General features: G+C 40.9%; 1 protein-coding gene across 2 annotated transcripts; it reads left to right on the plus strand.

Annotated features, from left to right (window-relative positions):
• The first annotated feature begins 416 nt into the window (after nt 1–416).
• On the plus strand, nt 417–19,073 carry clic4 (CLIC family member 4). 2 transcript variants are annotated; one of them, XM_089004580.1, is made up of 6 exons: nt 417–772; nt 11,974–12,083; nt 13,873–13,998; nt 14,111–14,217; nt 17,052–17,233; nt 17,671–19,073. In XM_089004580.1, the coding sequence occupies exons 1-6, from the start codon at nt 704–706 to the stop codon at nt 17,833–17,835; spliced, it is 759 nt and encodes a 252-aa protein (XP_088860706.1). In that variant the 5' UTR covers nt 417–703; the 3' UTR covers nt 17,836–19,073. The 2 variants fall into 2 exon arrangements, with proteins under 2 accessions (XP_088860706.1, XP_088860707.1); XM_089004581.1 differs by lacking the exon at nt 417–772 and adding an exon at nt 2,465–2,697.
• Nucleotides 19,074–19,871: the final 798 nt, after the last annotated feature.

Raw genomic sequence — 19,871 nt, forward strand, 5'->3', positions numbered from 1 at the left:
TTATATCGATATTTTTTTCGGACTCCCTTGAATATCGACATAATGAGACTTTACTGTATATAAATATATATATATAGTAAAGTCTCGTTATATCGATATCGCATATATCAATAGTCTCGGTTATATCGATCCGATATAACGAGACTTTACTGTATTATTATTATTATTATTATTATTATTATTATTATTATTATTATTATTATTATTATTATACACATGCGTCGCGGTTTTTAGTCTATCGCGGGTGGTCCAAGTCCACCGCCATAAACGAGGGATGACTGTATCAACATCGATATCCGGTGTAAACCCACCATAATTGGGCTCTCACTGAGCATCTTAACTCCGCCTCGCATCCCATCCCACATCTTCGTATTTTACCGCTGACGGTGACGTCACGTTTTATAAAAAACCCATTGCTGAACTTGTCGGATTCTTTTCTCAACTAGCAAGAATTTAACATTCCAGTGACGTTTCTTTATCTCTCCGATGAAGTTTTGCACGGCGACACTGGGCGCGTGTCGGACTCGATTGTCGTGTTGGACCTCCAGCGCCCGCGGCGGGCTCTTTCCGGACAGACAAAGCACAGCGTGGACCTCGGTGCGGGGAAGGGGAGGAGAAAAGGAGCGATTTATGTTGGGCGTGGTGGACCAGAGCAAAAGTAGCCTTTCCTTCCAGCTGAAGTTAAGAGAAAGTAGCGGTCGCCATGTCACTGTCGGTACCGCAAAACGGCGTAAAGGCGGACAACGAGCCTGTTATCGAGCTGTTTGTCAAGGTAAGAAATGCGTCGGACAAAGTTTGATGTTGTAAACACGTCGCTGTCTGCTGAACCACGAAGCACTTTGCGAACTGCCCCCCCCCCTAAGATGAATGTCGATGCCATGTGCTGGGCTCAGCCCAGTAACAGTGGGGATAACATGGCCCTCTCGCCGTTGAGTTCATTGGCTATTGTCTGCTTAGTGGAGCTCCACACTCGTACACACACAACTCTGGCAACCACAATGACTAGCCAGATGCAGTTTTTCTCGTTGCCTTGTAGAAAACAAGAATGTTTCATCTCGTGTTTTTTTTCAGGCACAGCAAGTTAATTGTTTAAGTAAATGACACGGTTGTGTTAAACAACTATACATGTAATTGTATTGGCTGAGCTAAGACTGGCCAATGAGGGTACTAATCCCGATTTGAATGTGAATTTCATGTCAGTTTGCCATATTTGGTCGTGGGGGTCGTTTAATGGGACTGCTGCATAGACGCAGAATAATGTACACACAATTCACACTGTCATCCTATACTTGGATCGTTATTTTGTGTATGTACATCACTTTTCAAGGCCTCCTCTGATCCTTGTTCGTTATGATCAATGAACGTTAAATTGTTGATGCTGTGCTCAAAGAGACTGCAGTGATTACATGGCTCTATGTGTTTTCTTATTCGGGGCGGGAAATGGCGAGAAAAGGGGGTGGGGAACAGCGTTTGGCATAAACTGGCAGTGCTTTGTCCGGGATAATGTGTATTGAATCGAATGGTGGTGCCGTCAGTGTGCATGTTTCGCCCCAAAACTAATAACAAAATTTGTGTTTTCGCTTGCTTCACCTGAGAGCAATGTATAGTGTCATCCGGGTGTGAGCAACATTTGGCGTAACATTTAAGATGATTTAGCCGCAATTGTATGCTGATCTCCATTGGTCTTCCATTTTGGGTTGGTTTCAAGTCAGAAATTCTCAATTGCCACTAATTTAAAGTGCAAGTTCTGTTGTGGCCAGAAGCACATCTCACGACTATGAGACTATGGTGCCTGCAATTTTTTTTAACAATCAGAACATTAGCAACATTGCAGTTGTGCAAGACCATTTAAACACCCACAAAAATCCAAATGTATTCATATTCCTGTTTTAAAACCCTGACTGCATTCGTTCTTTTCAAACTTGACGATATGGTAGTATAAACCCAAATTGGAATATCCAGAGTGTCGTGAAGATTCATTTGTATTATCTATGTGCTCAATTTGGTTGGAATATTGGTCTTGGATTGGATTGGGGTATACCAATTGGGGTATACCAATTAATTGATGTCAATTGGTAATCCTAATTGTAATTAATTTTAGTTAATTCCCAGTAGTTTAGAAAGCAGATTTTTTACCTTAGTCCAAATACTGACAAGATGTAAACATAGACACATTGTGATACTCTCATTCATCCAATACATTTTTTTTATCAGGGCATTGAATCTCACAGTCTAAACGATGGATAACGTCATCGGGAGGCCAGGGAGGTTTACATATGATGTGGCCAGCTCTTTCTTTCTGCCACTCCTTGCTTGGACTGTGCACCCTCTCAAATGTGCGATGTTGGGCTGGACTCTCTTTGACAGATGCATCATAAATTTTTTGTTAGCCCTTTCTGTGTGATTTAAGTGCCAGGAAGGAAGGTGAGAGGAAGACTAAAGAGGAGGTTTATGGATGTAGTGGACATGTAGTTAGCTCAGGGGTCGGGAACCTATGGCTTGCGAGCCATATATGGCTCTTTTGATGATTGCATATGGCTCGCCGATAAAACTAAATACATATTCTCGTTTTTTTCGCCGTTCATTTCCCATTGGGCTGCAGTTGGCGGAAAGTACAATTTTGATTGGATGACACTGACCTAAGCTCGCCGAAAGCGCCATTTTGATTGGATGATACCGGCCGTCATGTTGAAACAGGTAAACACCCCTTTAAATGAGCCCAACGAGTGCATTTCAGCTTGAATGCACCGGAGCATTCGGCTTTGAGGAGAGAAAAGGTTTCTGATTCTAATATGCAATGAAACAATACCATCGATGAAACAGTCGAACGTCAGTGACATTTTAACAAGCTCCATGTTAACGTTAGCATCAACATACTTCTGCGAGAAGTATATTGCAGATAGCAAGTGTGGAAGCTTATGAGCCGTGTGCAGGCTAGCTAGCAGTAACTTCGCCTCTGGACCGGCAAGTTGAATTTAATTCCGATTGTTTGCCTGGATTTTTACCAATCACGAGGAACGGAAAACCATTCATGTTAACGGTGAGTACTATGACAAAGTTATTTTGAATAATACATTCTATATTTTTTTGAAAAGTGGCCGCACGTGCGTGCGTATTTGCGCGTATGTGTGTGTGCGCGCGCGTTTGTATGTGCGCGCACGCCCGTGTGTGTGTGCGCCCACACGCGTGCGCGTGGCTCTCACTGAAAAACATTTCTAAATATTTTACTTTTATGGCTCTCTTAGTCAAAAAGGTTCCCGACCCCTGAGTTAGCTGGTGTGAGATAAGAGGGTCCAGAAACCAAGGTTAAATGGAGGCAACTGATTCCCCGTTGTGACTCCAGAAGGGAAAAGCTGAAAGGAAAAGAAGAAGCCCTTTCTGTGTGAAGTGTACTTTTGATTAGATATATTTTTGTTACAGGTAATTACTGTTTACGTTGTTATTTATGCTATATGGTAATTTGTGTTGTAGAGTGCCTTTTATGATGCCGTGTTAGGGTTAATATAACATTTATGTTCTCCTGCATCAATTCTGAAAACGGTGTCGCTAAATAATCAACTAATACAAAACCTACATTACAATTGCACTTTTTTGACGTGTTTTTCCATTTGATGCCAGAGCTGCCCTTCTAACGTAGTGTTCAAGATGTGCGTGGTTACATTAAATTAAGTGCGAATGAAATTACCCTAAATGTATAGTGAAAACAAGTCCCACATGATTTGCATGTATGCTGTCAGGAAGAAGCAGTCAAGGTAACTGCAGAAACTATTGTTCATGCCATCTTCAAAATATACCGTAACTTACCAAAGTTACATCAAACATATACTGTTACCTTTGTGTGCTAACTCCCGCTTCTTGACATTCTCCGTGTCAGAAATGAAATCAGGCATCAGGCACAATGTGCCTCTTTTTTTTAGATGATTTGCAGCACCGACAAATGCTTCTGTAATCCTCGGTGGATGCAACCAAAAATTGGCGTGCGACAGGACATTGTCTTGCATCCAACACGCATGAAATTGGTAACTGGCCGAATGTGGTTACTTTTTTAGATGATGCAGTGCTACAATGGCTTCTGTAATCCGTAGTCAATGTTGCACCAACAACATATGATAGCCATTGTATGCTAATGCTGTCTTCCAGTCATGACTCTCCCATTGTCAGAAATCAATCAGACATTAACCACAACCATAATCCACAAATCAGATTCAGAGAAGATACTTTCTTGTTACTCATGCAGTTATGAATATGATTCAAATAGTTCTGAAGAGGAAAGCATAAATGTTTGCAATCGATTAAAGAAGTTATTCCGTGTCATTTTGAGGCATCTGGACAAAAACGTAGCACCCAGAATATGCAGAAGATGGCGCCAAAGCTCCGTTGGAAATGGTCTGATTTGTCTGCTGGGAATTTTTGTCATCGAATATCAAATAGTTGTCTTGGTGCAACACACAACGATTCACCATCGCGTTATTTATGTGTTTTCCTTCTAATTTCCCCATCAACACGGATCGACGCAAAGTTTTCAGACCAAACAAACTACCGCAAAATGCATTGTGTGTCGCTTTCTCGGTCAGGGGCGTTCCCTCCGTGACGTAACGTCAGGAATCGTCATCAACTCAAATACAAGACTTCCTGAATATTCAGCGCCAGTCTTAAAATGTAAAATATAGCTGTATGCGGTGGTATCTTTGTAAAATACGCTCAGTAGAAGTCATTTGAAGCGATTTTACAAATTATGGACACAACTTGTCCGGAGCCGTCTGTTGTCCTTTAAGAGTTAAGAAGAATATGGGCCAAAATTCCATCACAACGATTCTGAACTCTGCCATCTATGATAAATGACACATCTAATTTTTGCAACATTTTTAAAACAATGGTACTGTGGGAATATATGCTGGTATTGCAGCTGCGATGAGCTATTTTTATCACGATAATAGCCTTAAAAAGAGGTTCAACCATTTAGTATTATTAGTTATCTAAATCTTAGTTTTATTTCATGTACATGTTGTACACTACACACGATGAGAAATGTCAAAAGTTGGGAAGCCAGGTAACATTTTATTTTTGGATGGGATATTGCCTGACTGTGTACGTGTCTGATGGGAACTGAAGGATGGAATCCATTTTCTATATAGCGTGTCCTCATTAGAACCTATCCCAATTGACATTACCACTTGGGTAGACCCTGGATTAACCTCCATACATTTGCATATAGTACCAACCATTCACACTCGTGTTTACACTAATGTTCAGGGCGTGTTTTGCATATGTGGGACCTGGAGATCTTGATTGTAGGCCTGATGTGAAAAACCATCATTTGACTGTCCTGTCAGTGTGAATGTTGCACAAAACATGAAAACGGCTAAATTTGTGAATTGACCACTAGAATCTCCGACTCATAGCAAGAATAAGAATGAACAATATCATGTGATAGCGAACCAAAACTTTCACAATGCACCATAAAATCATCATCTGCCGAAATTAGGAGAAAGTAAGACTATAGTTGATTTTATGAATTGATTACCCTAGATAAAAAAATGGAAAATGTTGTTAGTATTATGGAATGTAGACATGATGGAATATAATTTCAATATAAGAAATATGGATTTATCATTGAATAGGAATTAAAATTATCAATATATGACAAAAAGTTTATCTTAAAAAAGACTTCAATGCATCCAGAAAATATAACATTGTAATTATTTGCTGACTTGTTCATACAAGAGTCCTTGAATAAAATGTAAGTTTCAATTTGAGCGTGTCGAGCAGTTTTCAGCGAAACATAATGCTGCTGAGTAGTTAGTTTTTCATCTGATGCAGCTGGAAAAGATGCTTCATTGTCACATGTGACTTTGTCTTTGCTATGAGCCATAAACCTTTTCGTTATCAAGTTGTTTCTCAATGCACGCCATTCTGCTCCTGCTAGGGTGGCTTTCCAAACAACCAAGAAACAGGGAAGTGTCTATCACTGTTTTGTCTTTCTCAAGTACTCAAGCATTGCTGTTGTCAGCATCACAAATGACGGAACATCGATGAATGGTTCACGATTCAAGAATGCAATGTGCTGTACCTCCCGCAATACTGCTACTACTACTACTACTAATAATAATGCATTTCATTTATAAGCGCCTTTCAAAACTATCAAGGACACTTTGCAGTCACAGTTTTAAGTTTTTCTGCGGGTGAGCAGTGACAGCCATCATTTCCTTCATTGTACTTTTAAAAAAAGAGATGTATATAGTCATGTAAATTACAAATTGCAATATACGGTCGTTAGCTTTGAATAAATGACCTGGAAAAAGTAGCTAAAAGTAGCTTTCTAATTGGCTTCAGTGTAACCAAAAGGCAAATGGAAATATGTAACAGCCCTTTCTTCTGAAAATTCAGTCAAAGTGGCTTGGACACCAATGTGATTGGGATTGGGCGATCTCTCTCTCTCTCTCTCTCTCTCTCTCTCTCTCTCTCTCTCTCTCTCTCTCTCTCTCTCTCTCTCTCTCTCTCTCTCTCTCTCTCTCTCTCTCTCTCTCTCTCTCTCTCTCTCTCTCTCTCTCTCTCTCTCTCTCTCTCTCTCTCTCTCTCTCTCTCTCTCTCTCTCTCTCTCTCTCTCTCTCTCTCTCTCTCTCTCTCTCTCTCTCTCTCTCTCTCTCTCTCTCTCTCTCTCTCTCTCTCTCTCTCTCTCTCTCTCTTTCTCTGTCTCTCTTTTTCTGTCTCTCTTTTTTTTATTTTGTATTTTTTTAATAGGGTTGTGTCAGGAAGGGCATCCGCCGTAAAAGCTTGGCCAAAACAAACATGTGAATCAAACCCCTCCAGATGGAGCACACCGATTCGCTGTGGCGACCGACCCCTGAAGGGAAAAAGCCGAAAGGAAAAGAAGAATATCCATGATTTACTGTAGTGTCGTCATTTGTCCGATTGACCAGTAACATCGTTATTATAAGGCATACCTAAAAGTATGCGCCATCAAAAGAGCCATATATGGCTCGCAAGCCATAGGTTCCCGACCCCTGACGTAAAGGGTGTAATTGAAAATGAATGGGCCTATGTAGTTTGTATAAGATTGCAATGAGAATGAACTTGGATATTATCCCATGTTGCCCCCACCCAACCACATGGTTTGTTGTTATTCCTCATTCTTTTCCTTAATCTTTATTGCAGGGAAAGACATGAGTTGGCAGTTTGTGATAGAGAGGAGGATGCATGAGATATATTTCAATGGAAATGGTTAACTCGCTCTATTGATGCCTAACACGATAAGTAGACAGGAAAAGAATGACTTTTTTTTCATCAGTAAAATATCTTATTGTCCATCCAATATCCTTGTTTGGACAGTTCCACAATAAGGACTCAGTGAAGTAGTAATGTGGTTGGTTATGTGTCATTGGAACGCGTAGCTGATTGTTTCCGTTAGCTTAGTAACCTTGTGTCTGATGAGAAGTTGAGGAGTTTCCACTGAGTGACGTCAGTATGAGTCAGAGCTTTGTCATGGGATGTTATGGTGCTGCCATTATCCAGAAGGATCTTACTTTTGTTATGAATCATCGCTATGGCTTTGGTAGACCAGGAGAATTATTAGTCATAACACACCCTATCGACACATACAGTACATGCCAATAAGCACTATTGTAGCTGAGATGGGGAAACTTTGGTTGATGTGACTGTTTTGTTTTGCCTTACTGTCACAGATCTTATGCTATACCAGCATGCATGGCAGTCCAGGGAATGGGGAGCTGTGTTGCCATGTGGTTGCCATAGCTGCACCCGTCCCAATTCAAAATCTCTTATGCATTTGGCAGCTCAAAGTGGAAAGCTGCTGTCTTGTTCGTCAGCTCCTTATTCGGTCAAAATGTGGCCTGAACTTGTGGAGCACCCCACCCAATTTTAGAATATAAAGTGTGTTGGGGAGGGGTGAGCGTGGCCAGTAAGTTACTAAAATTAGGCTGTGAGCTTAGACTGGCTGGACCTTGCCTGGTCTGAAAAGGAAAATGAATCATGGTCCCTGCCTTCTGCTTCCTGTACCTTTGCAGTACTTGAAGATAATAAACTGATTATTGTAAGCCTTTGAACCAAGGATGATCATTCACAAGGGAGTGTGGAGTAATCCTATGGCATGACCCCAATCACTGCCACTTCTCCCAGTTTTATGGCAGTAAAATATTGAAAAAAAGAGATACCTGCTTATCACCAGTCATGAAATTTGTCACTTGATTGGCATACAGCACAGTCTGTAATACATCTCTCTGTGATTCACATATACTGTAGGGCAGGGGTGGGCAAACTTTTTGACTTGCGGGCCGCATTGTGTTCTAAAAATAGACAGAGGGGCCAGCCCAGGAGCATTTGGAGGGAGTGTTTGGGCCGGAAATACTAAACCTAAAGCATTAAGGGACAACCGACTCCTCCGGACAAGTTATGTCCATAATTTGTAAAATCACTTCAAATGACTTCGACTGAGCGTATTTTACAAAGATTCCACAGCATATAGCTATAGTTTACGTTTTAAGACTTGCGCTGAATATTCATGAAGTCTTGTTTTCGAGTTGATGACGATCCCCATGTGACGTCACGTTTGGACCGCCCCTGACCGAGAAAGCGAGACCCAATGCATTTTGCGGTACTTTGTTTAGTGTGAAAACTTCGTGTTGATCCGTGTCTCCAAACTCTCCACTGACGCCCTCGCCTTCACGCGCAAACAATACACGTGTACTGTCGCCGAGCACACAGACATAGGCAACCTGCAGTTGAAATTTGCATACTCGGCACGGCAGCCAATCAGAAGCCTGCTTCTTTCTTCCGGACTTTCGCAATCGTTCTAAGGTCGTGCATTTGCATATCATTTTCCTAAATAGATGCACCGAACCTCAGCCCAAAAGAAAAATTCAAAAAGAAGCTAACAACATATGTGACGTTACAAAACGTACATTTACAGTGAACCGCGACTGAAATCTGTACGTGAGACTTATGAAAGGGCCTTAGTGGCTTGTAGCAAGCAATGCAAACGTTGCATTGTGCACCATGATGGCAAATGACTACTGCAGCAAAATCTACACTGTAGATTTGTCGGACATTATACTCTTTCATAACTGCCACAGTTTCAGTGCAGATCAAACAGACACACTTCCCCTTGAATTCTTTGAAGAAATATTCACTCTCCCACCGTGTCTGAAATTTTCTGCACTCACTTTCTACCTTTTGCTTCTTTGGTTCTGCCATGTTTAGTAACGGGTAAAAGTTGCCTTGATCAACAGTAGCTCCCCCTCGTGTTAAAACTTAGAAGTGCGGGCAAAATTTGAAGTACGGGCCATATTCCATTCTGTTTATAAAATTTATTGCGGGCCAATTAAAAATGGACTGCGGGCCACAGTTGGCCCGCGGGCCGTAGTTTGGACACCCCTGTTGTAGGGTAATGGTGCATTTCTGGCAAAATTTACCAAACTTGTGAGTTGCCTTATTCTCTCCGTTTTTTTAACACAAGAAAATGATTTGGGGACCAAATAAGCCAACTATTTTAATTCAGAGTGGGTGCAAGATTAAACACAATTGAGGTAAGTATTTCTTTCTCCTTTGATAAATGTTCCAGTTTCTCACATGGCCCATCAGGAGAAGCAGTTCACCACTGTCAGAAAGGGTGTCAGATCGAGATAATATCAAAATAGATAATTGACTCTTCTGACCCAATGAGCTCACAGTACATTGATGGCCCCTAAATGACTTCAGCATAACTCACTGCTTCACACAGCAGCTGTATGATTTTTTTTGCTATTTGATAAACCAGCTGGCTTGTGTGTATCTAAGTCCATCCATTCTATCAACTACCAATTTGAGATTGGATTAGCTTTTATTAGTCACGCAGTGGAAAAATGTTCATTTCACAGCAGTAAAGGTATGAAAGGAGGAGGAAAGGAAAAAGTAGAAAAACAAATACAGGAGCTGCGGTAAAGGCAGCCACACTTGCGGCGCTATCTTGAAGTACAAACAAACAAATCACAAATAATGTAACAACTCAAAAGAAGGGAAAAGCCGAAAGGAAAAGAAGAACTCAAAAGACACAAATACAGTCATTCAATCTTAAACACTTTCTACACCCTCTTTGTTGCTTGATATGCCTGAAATTAAAAATAAAAAGCACTTTCTGTTACCTGTTCGGTAATACTTTTCACAGAGGAGTTCTGGGCGCAGAACAAATATTCCGAGTGACGGTTTTCGGTTATCTAATTTTTGTCTTTAATAACTGCTTTGCACATTATGCTATGATTAGGCAACTGTTATTTTATCTGATTTTCTTCTTCTTGAATTTCCCCAGAAGGTCATGTGGTTTATGCAGTACAGTTCTGCATGGATACACAAACTGTGAAATTTAATCCTATCACCCAAGTATCATTACCTAAAGTAAACAAGGCACCGTTTTTGACAAGACTAACAGGACATTTCTGACACGGTTTCTCTCTACTCCGCTTGAATGGCAGACCCTCTCACCCCCACACACTCACACTGAACAGAGGGGCCTCGGATAAGTGAAGAAGGAAGAACTGAGCAGTGCGTTAAGTCGGGCCTATCCGTATTTTCATTTTAGTTCCATCATCTCAAAACAATTCTTACTTCTTGTTCCTGCTTCCGTCGAAGATAACTTTCATGTTATCCCTTATGTCTCCCCGTTTCCTGTGATTTGCCTCTCCGTCTGCATTATTTGTCTTTGGCAGGGAATTGCACTCTGTTCTCTTCAGACAATGTCACAGCTGTGACAACAGGCTTATCATGAGTATGGAGAAACCAATGTCATTGTCAGCTGCTTTTGGTCATTTTGGATCCAGGGTGTCTTAGGTGAATGGAACTAACTACAGGAACTGTTTATTTGTAACTAACATTGCATTGAGAGGTTCACCTACAACACAGCGATTTACCTTTGAGTTGGTCTGTGACACGTTGTGGCTTGCTGTAAATGTGTTGTCTGATATTGCCAGGGTAACAGTTGCTGTGTTGCATTTTTACATTTGATCTACACCTGAATCTTCAAACAGCCAACCGTAATTGTGATAGCCCTGCGAGGGAAATTGATTCATCACCACATTTTCATTCATGCGATGTAAATCAGACAAATAAATCATTATTAATCAATTTGCAGAACAAACATGGTGATCTGAAACAAACCTTTCTGATGTTGAATTGAAATGGGAGGCGGGTGCGATGTCGTGGAGTGTCAAACGCCGTACAATGGAAACCAGCAGATGAAAGAGGTCATCCCACTGGTTGTTACGCGGAGGACAACAGCAGCCACCCTGTTCACACCAGAAACGAGTCGACTGGAAATTTCTGAACAGTTTTCCATTCTGTGACCGTTTTAAATGTGTATTTTCCTCACTATTCATTCATAAAACTTCATCTTTGTACATCTGCCCTGATATATTTAGTAGACTAATGTATGAGAGAGTTTTTGCTCAGTGAGAAAAGTCAACTTTGTTCTTTGTTACAAGCCTTGATCTCAATCACAATAGCACTCTTCACTGTTGTTTGTGCAGTCTAACAACAGTCTAGGAAAAAAGAAGCCTGCGTATGTGAGTCACTTCAGAGGTTTCTTTCCACTTACTCTGGAAAGTAATTCTCCAGATAAATGGAGGCAAAGTGTGATCAAGCATCAGAGAAGTTCGTCTTTTTTTCGTTCGCCCCCCCCCCCCCCATTTACTTCACTCAGCCAGTCATGTGTAAAAGTGTTTGTTAAGGTCTCTCTGACAGAGTAAAATACCAACAGATGGACCGTAAGGTTTGAGGTGCTAGTTATGTTTTATGTTTTTTTTTTTTTCATTCTTAAGACACTCGTCGAGGCTTTTCAATTTTTCAATGACATGCTTGTAAATCATGTTAAATAATGAGTTTTTTTGTGTGTGTATGGGGGGGGGGTGTTAAATGTGATGAGCATCATGGGAGGGGAAATGCATACAGTACACTGTTGATTAAAATGTCTGTTTGTGCTCCTTGTAGGCAGGAAGCGATGGAGAGAGCATTGGAAATTGTCCCTTCTCCCAGCGGCTCTTTATGATCCTGTGGCTTAAAGGGGTCGTCTTCAACGTCACGACTGTGGACCTCAAGAGGTGAGTGAACGCTGCCGCGTGTGGCTGCCGCTTCTCACCCACAGAACAACTTATCCTGTGACTGTAAAGTGACCTTGAGAGTTTTGAAAGGCGCTTATAAATGAAATGTATTATTCTTATTATTATTATCTATTCTCTTTGTTTTGAATTGATTTGCCGTACAATGTGACACACATTTGACACATATAAATTTGTGTTTAAAATACATAACAAAACTCACCTGAACTTTATTTAGATGGTGCAGCACTTTCACAACAACCACAGCTGTAACAAACTTCTACACCTAAAAAAATACTAAAAATAAGGATAATAAAACCTTCAATTGTCTCAAAATGTCGAAATTCCCAATTTGCAGCGGCAACATTATGAATGGAAGAATTTAGAAGACAAAAAGTATAGCCACATACAGCAATAATTACTGTAATGGGTCTTCCACTAGAGACTAGACGGCAAAATATATGTACAATTGACCTGCTTATTCACTTTATGGCATTCGCACACTAAAATATCTTTGCTGTTCAACGTAACTGGTCCATCTTTTGCTGTACACGTTTTTGTGTATTACAACAAAGGCATCATTCTTTCAGCATACAGTGCATAGAATTTTAAGACTTTTGTTCAGTCGTGTGATGGCATACATTTCTTGTGTAAAAAAAAAAAAAAGGTGCCTGGAGTGGTCATAAATGTTGAGGTGTGTTGACGTAATGTTCAGAAGCTGTGTAACATTTTGATCCAGTCCCACCCGTGGCGCACTCACTGTCTCCCCGCTGTTTGGTTTTCCCATGACCCTGTCCAGGCCTTGAGACAATTTAAGAAAATTTACACTATGACTCGTTTGAGGCCACAGACTCCACATACATCCTTCCCGTGTTATTTATCATCACAGAGATCAAAATAATGGTTGTCCTTTTTCAATGCTGACTGTATTTCCTGCCAGCTAAGACCATATTCCAGCGTTAGACAATGTTTGACTAAACACCCACTTTTTTTTGCTTTGTAGGTTTCAGACACATTTGGTATTGTCCTTTTTTTGCAGGGCACACTAAAATGAACGGTTACATGTATTTTTGCTGTATTTGTTTAACTTTAAATTAGAACGATACATGATGCTCCATCTGAAGGAGGACATTTGTCTTCAGATATCACTGATCCGGGTCAAATAGGTTATATTTCTTGTATTGGCCTCTGATGGATCTAATATTTTCTATCAGTAATGAAAGTCTGCGATTTTTGTGGCCGCTTCTTATCCTCTGTTCAGTGATATCATAGGCCAAGGGTGCCACTTCCCCCTTTGCATTCCAAAGTGTTGGTGTTGTTTCCTGTTTTCATAGCCATGGATGCCTTCCCCCAAGTCTTTTCCATCTCTCTCTTCCCTTACTTTTTACCCCAACAACTAGAGGGTCTGTTTTTAGTTGAATTATTTGAACCGAGTGTGTTGTTGAATGGTGAATAGAATGCAGCCTTTGTTTACACACTAACCATTCGACACATGCTCGTTTTTTGTTTGTGTGTCAGTGTCATCTGCCAACAAGGACATCTGGTTTGAAATGCAAATGCAAGCCTGAAGGCCACCGTGAGCGGGACAAAAATATACACACGAGAGGCAGGCATAAACAAAGAGAAAACCACCACTTCTTGACGAATTACCTCGCAGCTTTACCTGTTTGCTTTAGCTAATTTTGACAATGTATTTATTTTACCTTTCATGTCTGGTTACCAAGGTTATGTTAGGAAAGTGGCACACTTGCTCTTGTTTGTTCACCTCAAATCTTTGCTCTGTGTCATGCAGGAAGCCGGCAGATCTGCAGAATCTTGCCCCGGGCACACATCCTCCCTTCGTCACCTTCAATGGCGAGGTCAAAACAGATGTCAACAAGATCGAGGAGTTTCTTGAGGATGTCCTCTGCCCACCCAAGTGAGCATTCTCTCAACTACGTGGTAGCAGTGCCAATGAGTTTGTCGATGGACTCTATGCTGTTATTGCCAAACACACTTCAACCACTCGTTTCCACATATTTTATGTGCAGGTATATCAAACTTGGCGCGAGACATCCTGAGTCAAACACAGCTGGTATGGATATCTTTGCAAAGTTTTCAGCCTTCATTAAGAATTCAAAACCAGATGCAAATGAAGGTAAGATTCTCCTTTGCCACATACATATGGTGGAACTGGATCACTTATTCACAAAGTATTAAATGTCTCTTATAGTAAACCTCAAATAATTCACTAAACTTAAACCTGCCCCCCCACCTGTTACACCCCTACACCCTGCTGCTATCATACACCACCAAGCCATCTGTATATGCATATGCACACATTTTTGCACGGGCTAAGGAAATCATCCGATCTCATAGACTTAGAGTTGCAGGGCAACATGACTTGATTGGTGGCTTACATACATACTGTAACCGCAAACAACAAATCAGCTTTTGTTCTGTTTCCTCCATATGTCCTTCAACTTCTCGCCCGTTCATCCACACAGGAACAGTCTAGGAAATGTTGTCAGTAACACAAAAGCAATCTTTTTTTTGTACTCAGTATTTTTTCCTTGAAATGTTCTCCTGCATGCTATGAGAACATTTTCCCATCATCACCCAACACCATGATCCTGTGGCATTTTCTCTTTGTCTATTCTCCCTCCTGAGAAAATATTGAGCCAAAAACTGAAAGCTATTGAAAGAAAGTAATGCCGTGCATTGTTGACAAATACCCCGTAATATAGTCATGTTCATCAGTGGTGCGGCCAACATTTATATTATACAGACACTCCCTTACTTGTGAATATTCAAGTTATGAACAGGTACATACGAACATTTTTACGGGTATGTTGAAAATGTTCGGACAGAGATGCTGAAAGTTAGATTTTGTATTGCACGCCTTTTTCTGAGTAGTGCTTCTTTCTGCCGCTAATACCGATGTGAGGCACTGTGAGAGCTCCCCTCAGCATCCACCCCGCATCCGGCTTCCTCTGCCCAGTTTGTTGCAGTGCCCGAGTGTGTAAACGTATCTCCAGCGTGCTAAGAACTTTAACATGAGTTCAAACCAATACACGTTACTTATACAAGCCATAAACGCACCATAATTTCCGGACTATAAGCCGTGACTTTTGTCACAAGCTTTCAACCCTGCGGTTTATGCAACGATGCGGCCAATACATTTTTTTGGAACGGTCGCCATCGCGCGCTCGAGCACTAAAGTAAGAATAATGCAGGGCGAATATATGTGCCGAGGAAGACACACATTAATGTAACTAACGACGCGTGTGAATCGTGCATTTAAAGTGGCCCTCCGAGTTGAATGGTAGGCTTGAATAACCAGCGGCTAGAAATCGTTTGCCAATACTGGCCGTATGCGAAGCTATGTTTTTGTAACTAGCCCTGTTAGTGAGTGCTCACGTGTTTATTTCGTGTCTCAGTGACTTGGTATGTTTTTTGTACCCAGACCTTTTAGCGAGTGCTAACGTGTTGCTGCTGTTACTGCCGTGTGTCTCAGTGACTTTACCGGCATGTTTTTTTAACCAGCCTTGTTCGGGCTGTGTTGCTACCGTAATGTTTGTTGTGTTGTTGTCGCCTAACAGGCACTGTTTTGAAACAAAAGTTAAGGTATATGATTAAAACGTTTTCTGTGTACCATCTTTCTTTCTCATCTTTCAATTTGGGCAAATGCGGTTTATAGACAGGTGTGGTTTATGTATGTACATTTTTTTTTCCTTTAAAAATGTACTAGGTGAGGCTAATAATCAGGTGCGCTCTGTAGTCCGGAAATTACGGTATATAAACCTTAAACATATATTCTATACAAAATATAACACTGAAGCAACTTGCGAACGAATTCACCTTATGAACAACTGTTCAGAATTTATCTTGTTCATCAGTTGGGGTGCATCTGTACTTTACAACATAACCATGAATTGACTGAGCTTTAAAGGACAACCGACGTCTCCGGACAAGTTGTGTCCATAATTTGTAAAATGGCTTCAAATGACTTCTACTGAGCGTATTTTAAAAAGATTCCACCGCATATAGCTATATCTTACGTTTTAAGACTCTCGCTGAATATTCAGGAAGTCTTGTTTTTGAGTTGGTGACGAGTCCGTACGTGACGTCACTAAAGGAACGCCCCCTGACCGAAAAAAAGACACATTGTAGCAGTCCTTCCATCACGTCAATGTATTTTGCTGTATTGTTTGGTCTGAAAACCTTGTGCTGCACCCAAAAGCCGCCAGAAGAGGTTGTCCAAGCTCCATATAAGGAATTTATCAGCCTGTGGAAACGGAGGTGGCCACACGAGGTTGCCATTTTGTGTCTCTTTTCTGGTGATCGTTTCTCCCCAATGTTTTCTCAAAATGGCATGGAATAAATTCTTTCATCGATTGCAAACATGTATGTTTTCCTCTTCAGGACTATTTGAATCATATTCATAACTAGAGGTGTAACAAGAAAGCATATTCTCCGAATCTGAAGCCATTGTTTTGATTCTCAAGCAATGCGAGACGTCTTGGCGTGACGTCACAAAGTGGGGGCGGGACTTTCTGAAAATGCTCAATTTTTTTGCAATTTTGGACACTTTAAGTCATTTTTATTGGTGTTTTGCATTTGAATAAAAATATCATACTGCGTGCTTTGGGTATTTTAGATGCTATAAAATGTTTTTCTGATGTCAGTTAAGAAACAAAAAAGTGACACAGGAAAATCTATTAAATGTTTTCTGTACATGGAATTGCCATGATTGCCATTGAACTGAAAAAAAAAAAACACAAATATGCCACTGCAATGAATTGCACGTACAAAGTATATCAAGCTATCTAGAACGAGCATGCGGCTTTCACAGGCCACAGTGTGTATGTTGATGAAATACTACTCCCATGTGGTTGGTTCCAATGTGTGAAACCCCTAGCCAAGGCTGAACATGACTTCCATCCATACATTTTTCATTGCAACCTCACCCTATATTGTGGTTCTGTGCAGCACTAGAGCGTGGGCTTCTGAAAACACTGCAGAAGCTGGATGAATATCTTCTCTCACCGTTGCCTGATGAGATTGATCACAACAGCATTGAGGATGTCAAGATTTCCACCCGCAAGTTCTTGGATGGAGAGGAAATGACCCTGGCCGACTGCAATTTGCTGCCAAAGCTGCATATCGTCAAGGTGCCCACTGCATTACACAGCTTATCAAGGAGTTCACCAAAGACCACTTGTTTTCCACATAAAGTTTCACTATCACTGGAACTGTATATCTCAAAGGATAAAATGACAGAGGAAAAATTGAATGACACTACATAGGTTTGATAAGATAAACAGCATCTTATCACTCTGTCTTGTACTTCTGAGGTTTGCATTTAGGTTCAGGCCTTGGTATGTACAGTGTGTGTGTGTGTGTGTGTGTGCGCGCGCGCATGTGTGTGGTTGTGTTTGTATTGTCTGGGTACTCTGGCCTCCTACTGCTTGGGATAAGCATGTACGTGAGGTTAACAAAAAACTCTGAAATGTCCTGGTTACAGTTGAACAGTATGATCGGGACGGATCCTCGTTCAGATGACTTGTTTATTGTGATGTCAACTTCTGCTCCGGTGCTGTTCCTTTAGGTGGTGGCCAAGAAATACAGAGGTTTTGACATCCCCAAGGAGATGACAGCCATCTGGAAGTACCTGAACAATGCCTACACGCGTGAAGAGTTCACCAACACATGCCCTAGCGACAAGGAAATTGAGATCGCCTATGCAGATGTAGCCAAGAGGCTTGTCAAATAAGTTGCCCGGTCTCAAACCCTCATCTCCCTCCCGGTACGGCTACAGGCCAACGCAGCACATGGACTGGAGTGCTAATTCATGAGAAGGAAAAGTACACCCCGATTCCTAATTTGTCACGTCATGAGTTCATTCGGCAAGCGTCCATTAAATATGAATCATTTTTGGTTTTTTTTTACTTTGCTGATGAATTGTGAGGCATGACCACAGTAAAGCGGCCAGTTCATTATCAGTACTGGTCAAAGTCAGTATCCCCTTTACTCTCTCAAAAGTGGCCTTCAAAGTGATCTTCGTGCGGTGAAAAGTCTACAAACAGCTGTTTGTAGGACAGGAAAACCGTAAGAAACCCAGTCCTTTGGCTTGTGAACAGCATTTAGTCTTTAGTCATTTTTTTTTTACCAAAATGAATTCAAACCAGTTTTCATCTACTAAATGAAGGTCTTGTAAAACTAGCTGGTATCCAAACAGATGAAAGTATGTTGTAGCTATTCTCTCAACAACAGTAAGAACCTGAGGTCTTTCAGCCATGTAGCTAGCTTACAAATAGATGCCCACTCATGCCTTATGATTCACCACATTGCCATGACAAAGAACTGGTCATTGAAACAGCAATGCCAAAAAGGGCTACCGGGAACTAGCAGGTTTCTGGAGCAAAGTGTTCAGCTGAAGTAGTAGGATAGCTGATGGAAAAAGGGCACATTATTCTGGCCTGTCTCTGCAATAGAAAGTAGAAAACCGATGTCAGGACACCAATTTTGTTCAGTGGTGTAAAAGGTTGATGATTCCAAAAGAATCTGGCGGAACAGCATGAAAACACATCTTCAGTTTCTTGGTTTGAATCTCAAAGTAGTGAATGTATTGAGGATGATTACAGTCGCTAAATAAGTGCTTTAGCATCTTGTGCCGAAAAGCAAAATATTGTTTTGTCCCACATTTTTCACATTTTGGTTTGGATAAAATTTTGCTTCAAGGATGTGTAAATATTTGTTTGATTGCTCTAATTTCATTGTGTAAATTTTATACATAGCATGGTCATGGTTTGAAGTACAGTAATGGCCTCTTTCCTGCCTGCTCAGAATTGAATTTTAGATGAGTTTTCATCTCTTTTCCTTACTTGATGTCTTTGCCGGATCATTTTAATTCAATGTCTTTGCCCTTGCACCAAGATCATATCAAAGTTGTACTCTGTTTTGTTTTTATATTTCCCCCCCCAAAATTTAAATAAACTTGTTGGCAGTATATTTTGTATGTCTGCTGGATACTTTCTCATAATGCCTCGGCTCACAAGTGAGTTGTGTATGTTAAGCCGCTACGAGTTGCCCAAGAAGACATACTTGAGCCTATACCTAGTACCAAAATCAAACCAATGTGAAGTCCAAAGAAGCCTTTTCTGTCATTTGACCCAAACAAAAAGTTGTGGGGAAATGTACTGTAGTTGTTGGGTGCTCTCCAGATCATGAAAGTGTCAAGTTTCAAGCCCCAGTCTGCTCTTCTGTCACCGGATTACATCAAGACACGGACTGCTCTTATAATTTACAGAGAGGAACTTTACCTCGACAAAAACACCAGGGCTCAGTGTGAGCTTGTCAAAATCAGAAACCCTTTATTCGTCCCAATGAGGAAATTTGCAATGTTTGTGCAAAGAGAATACTACTGTATACGACACCACACACTCATTATCAGCAGGGTTGGTATTAGTGAGTAATTTTGTAATGAGTGCTGAGGTTGTGAACTGTATTACTACCTGCTGTATGTCCACCATTACGCTAATAACAAATAATTGCTTCAAGATAGTCTAGATTTTAAAACCTACATTGAGATTTTGTCCGTTTTCTACACTGCAATTTTTTTTGGGTCTCCAGGGAAATTTGTTCCTTTTGTCTTGCTGCTTGTGTGATTCCCCTCTCAACGAGATAGAGCAACATTTTATTTTGTCATTGTTTTTACAGAACCCCTTTATACAGCTGGCCAAATATTTACACTGCTGAAGTACATGTATATCTCACCCAAGGCTACACACAATTTCGTCAACACAGTTT

This window comes from Hippocampus bargibanti, linkage group LG09, assembly GCF_051943395.1.
Source record: "Hippocampus bargibanti isolate YZ-2025 linkage group LG09, ASM5194339v1, whole genome shotgun sequence".
Lineage (NCBI taxonomy): Eukaryota > Metazoa > Chordata > Actinopteri > Syngnathiformes > Syngnathidae > Hippocampus > Hippocampus bargibanti.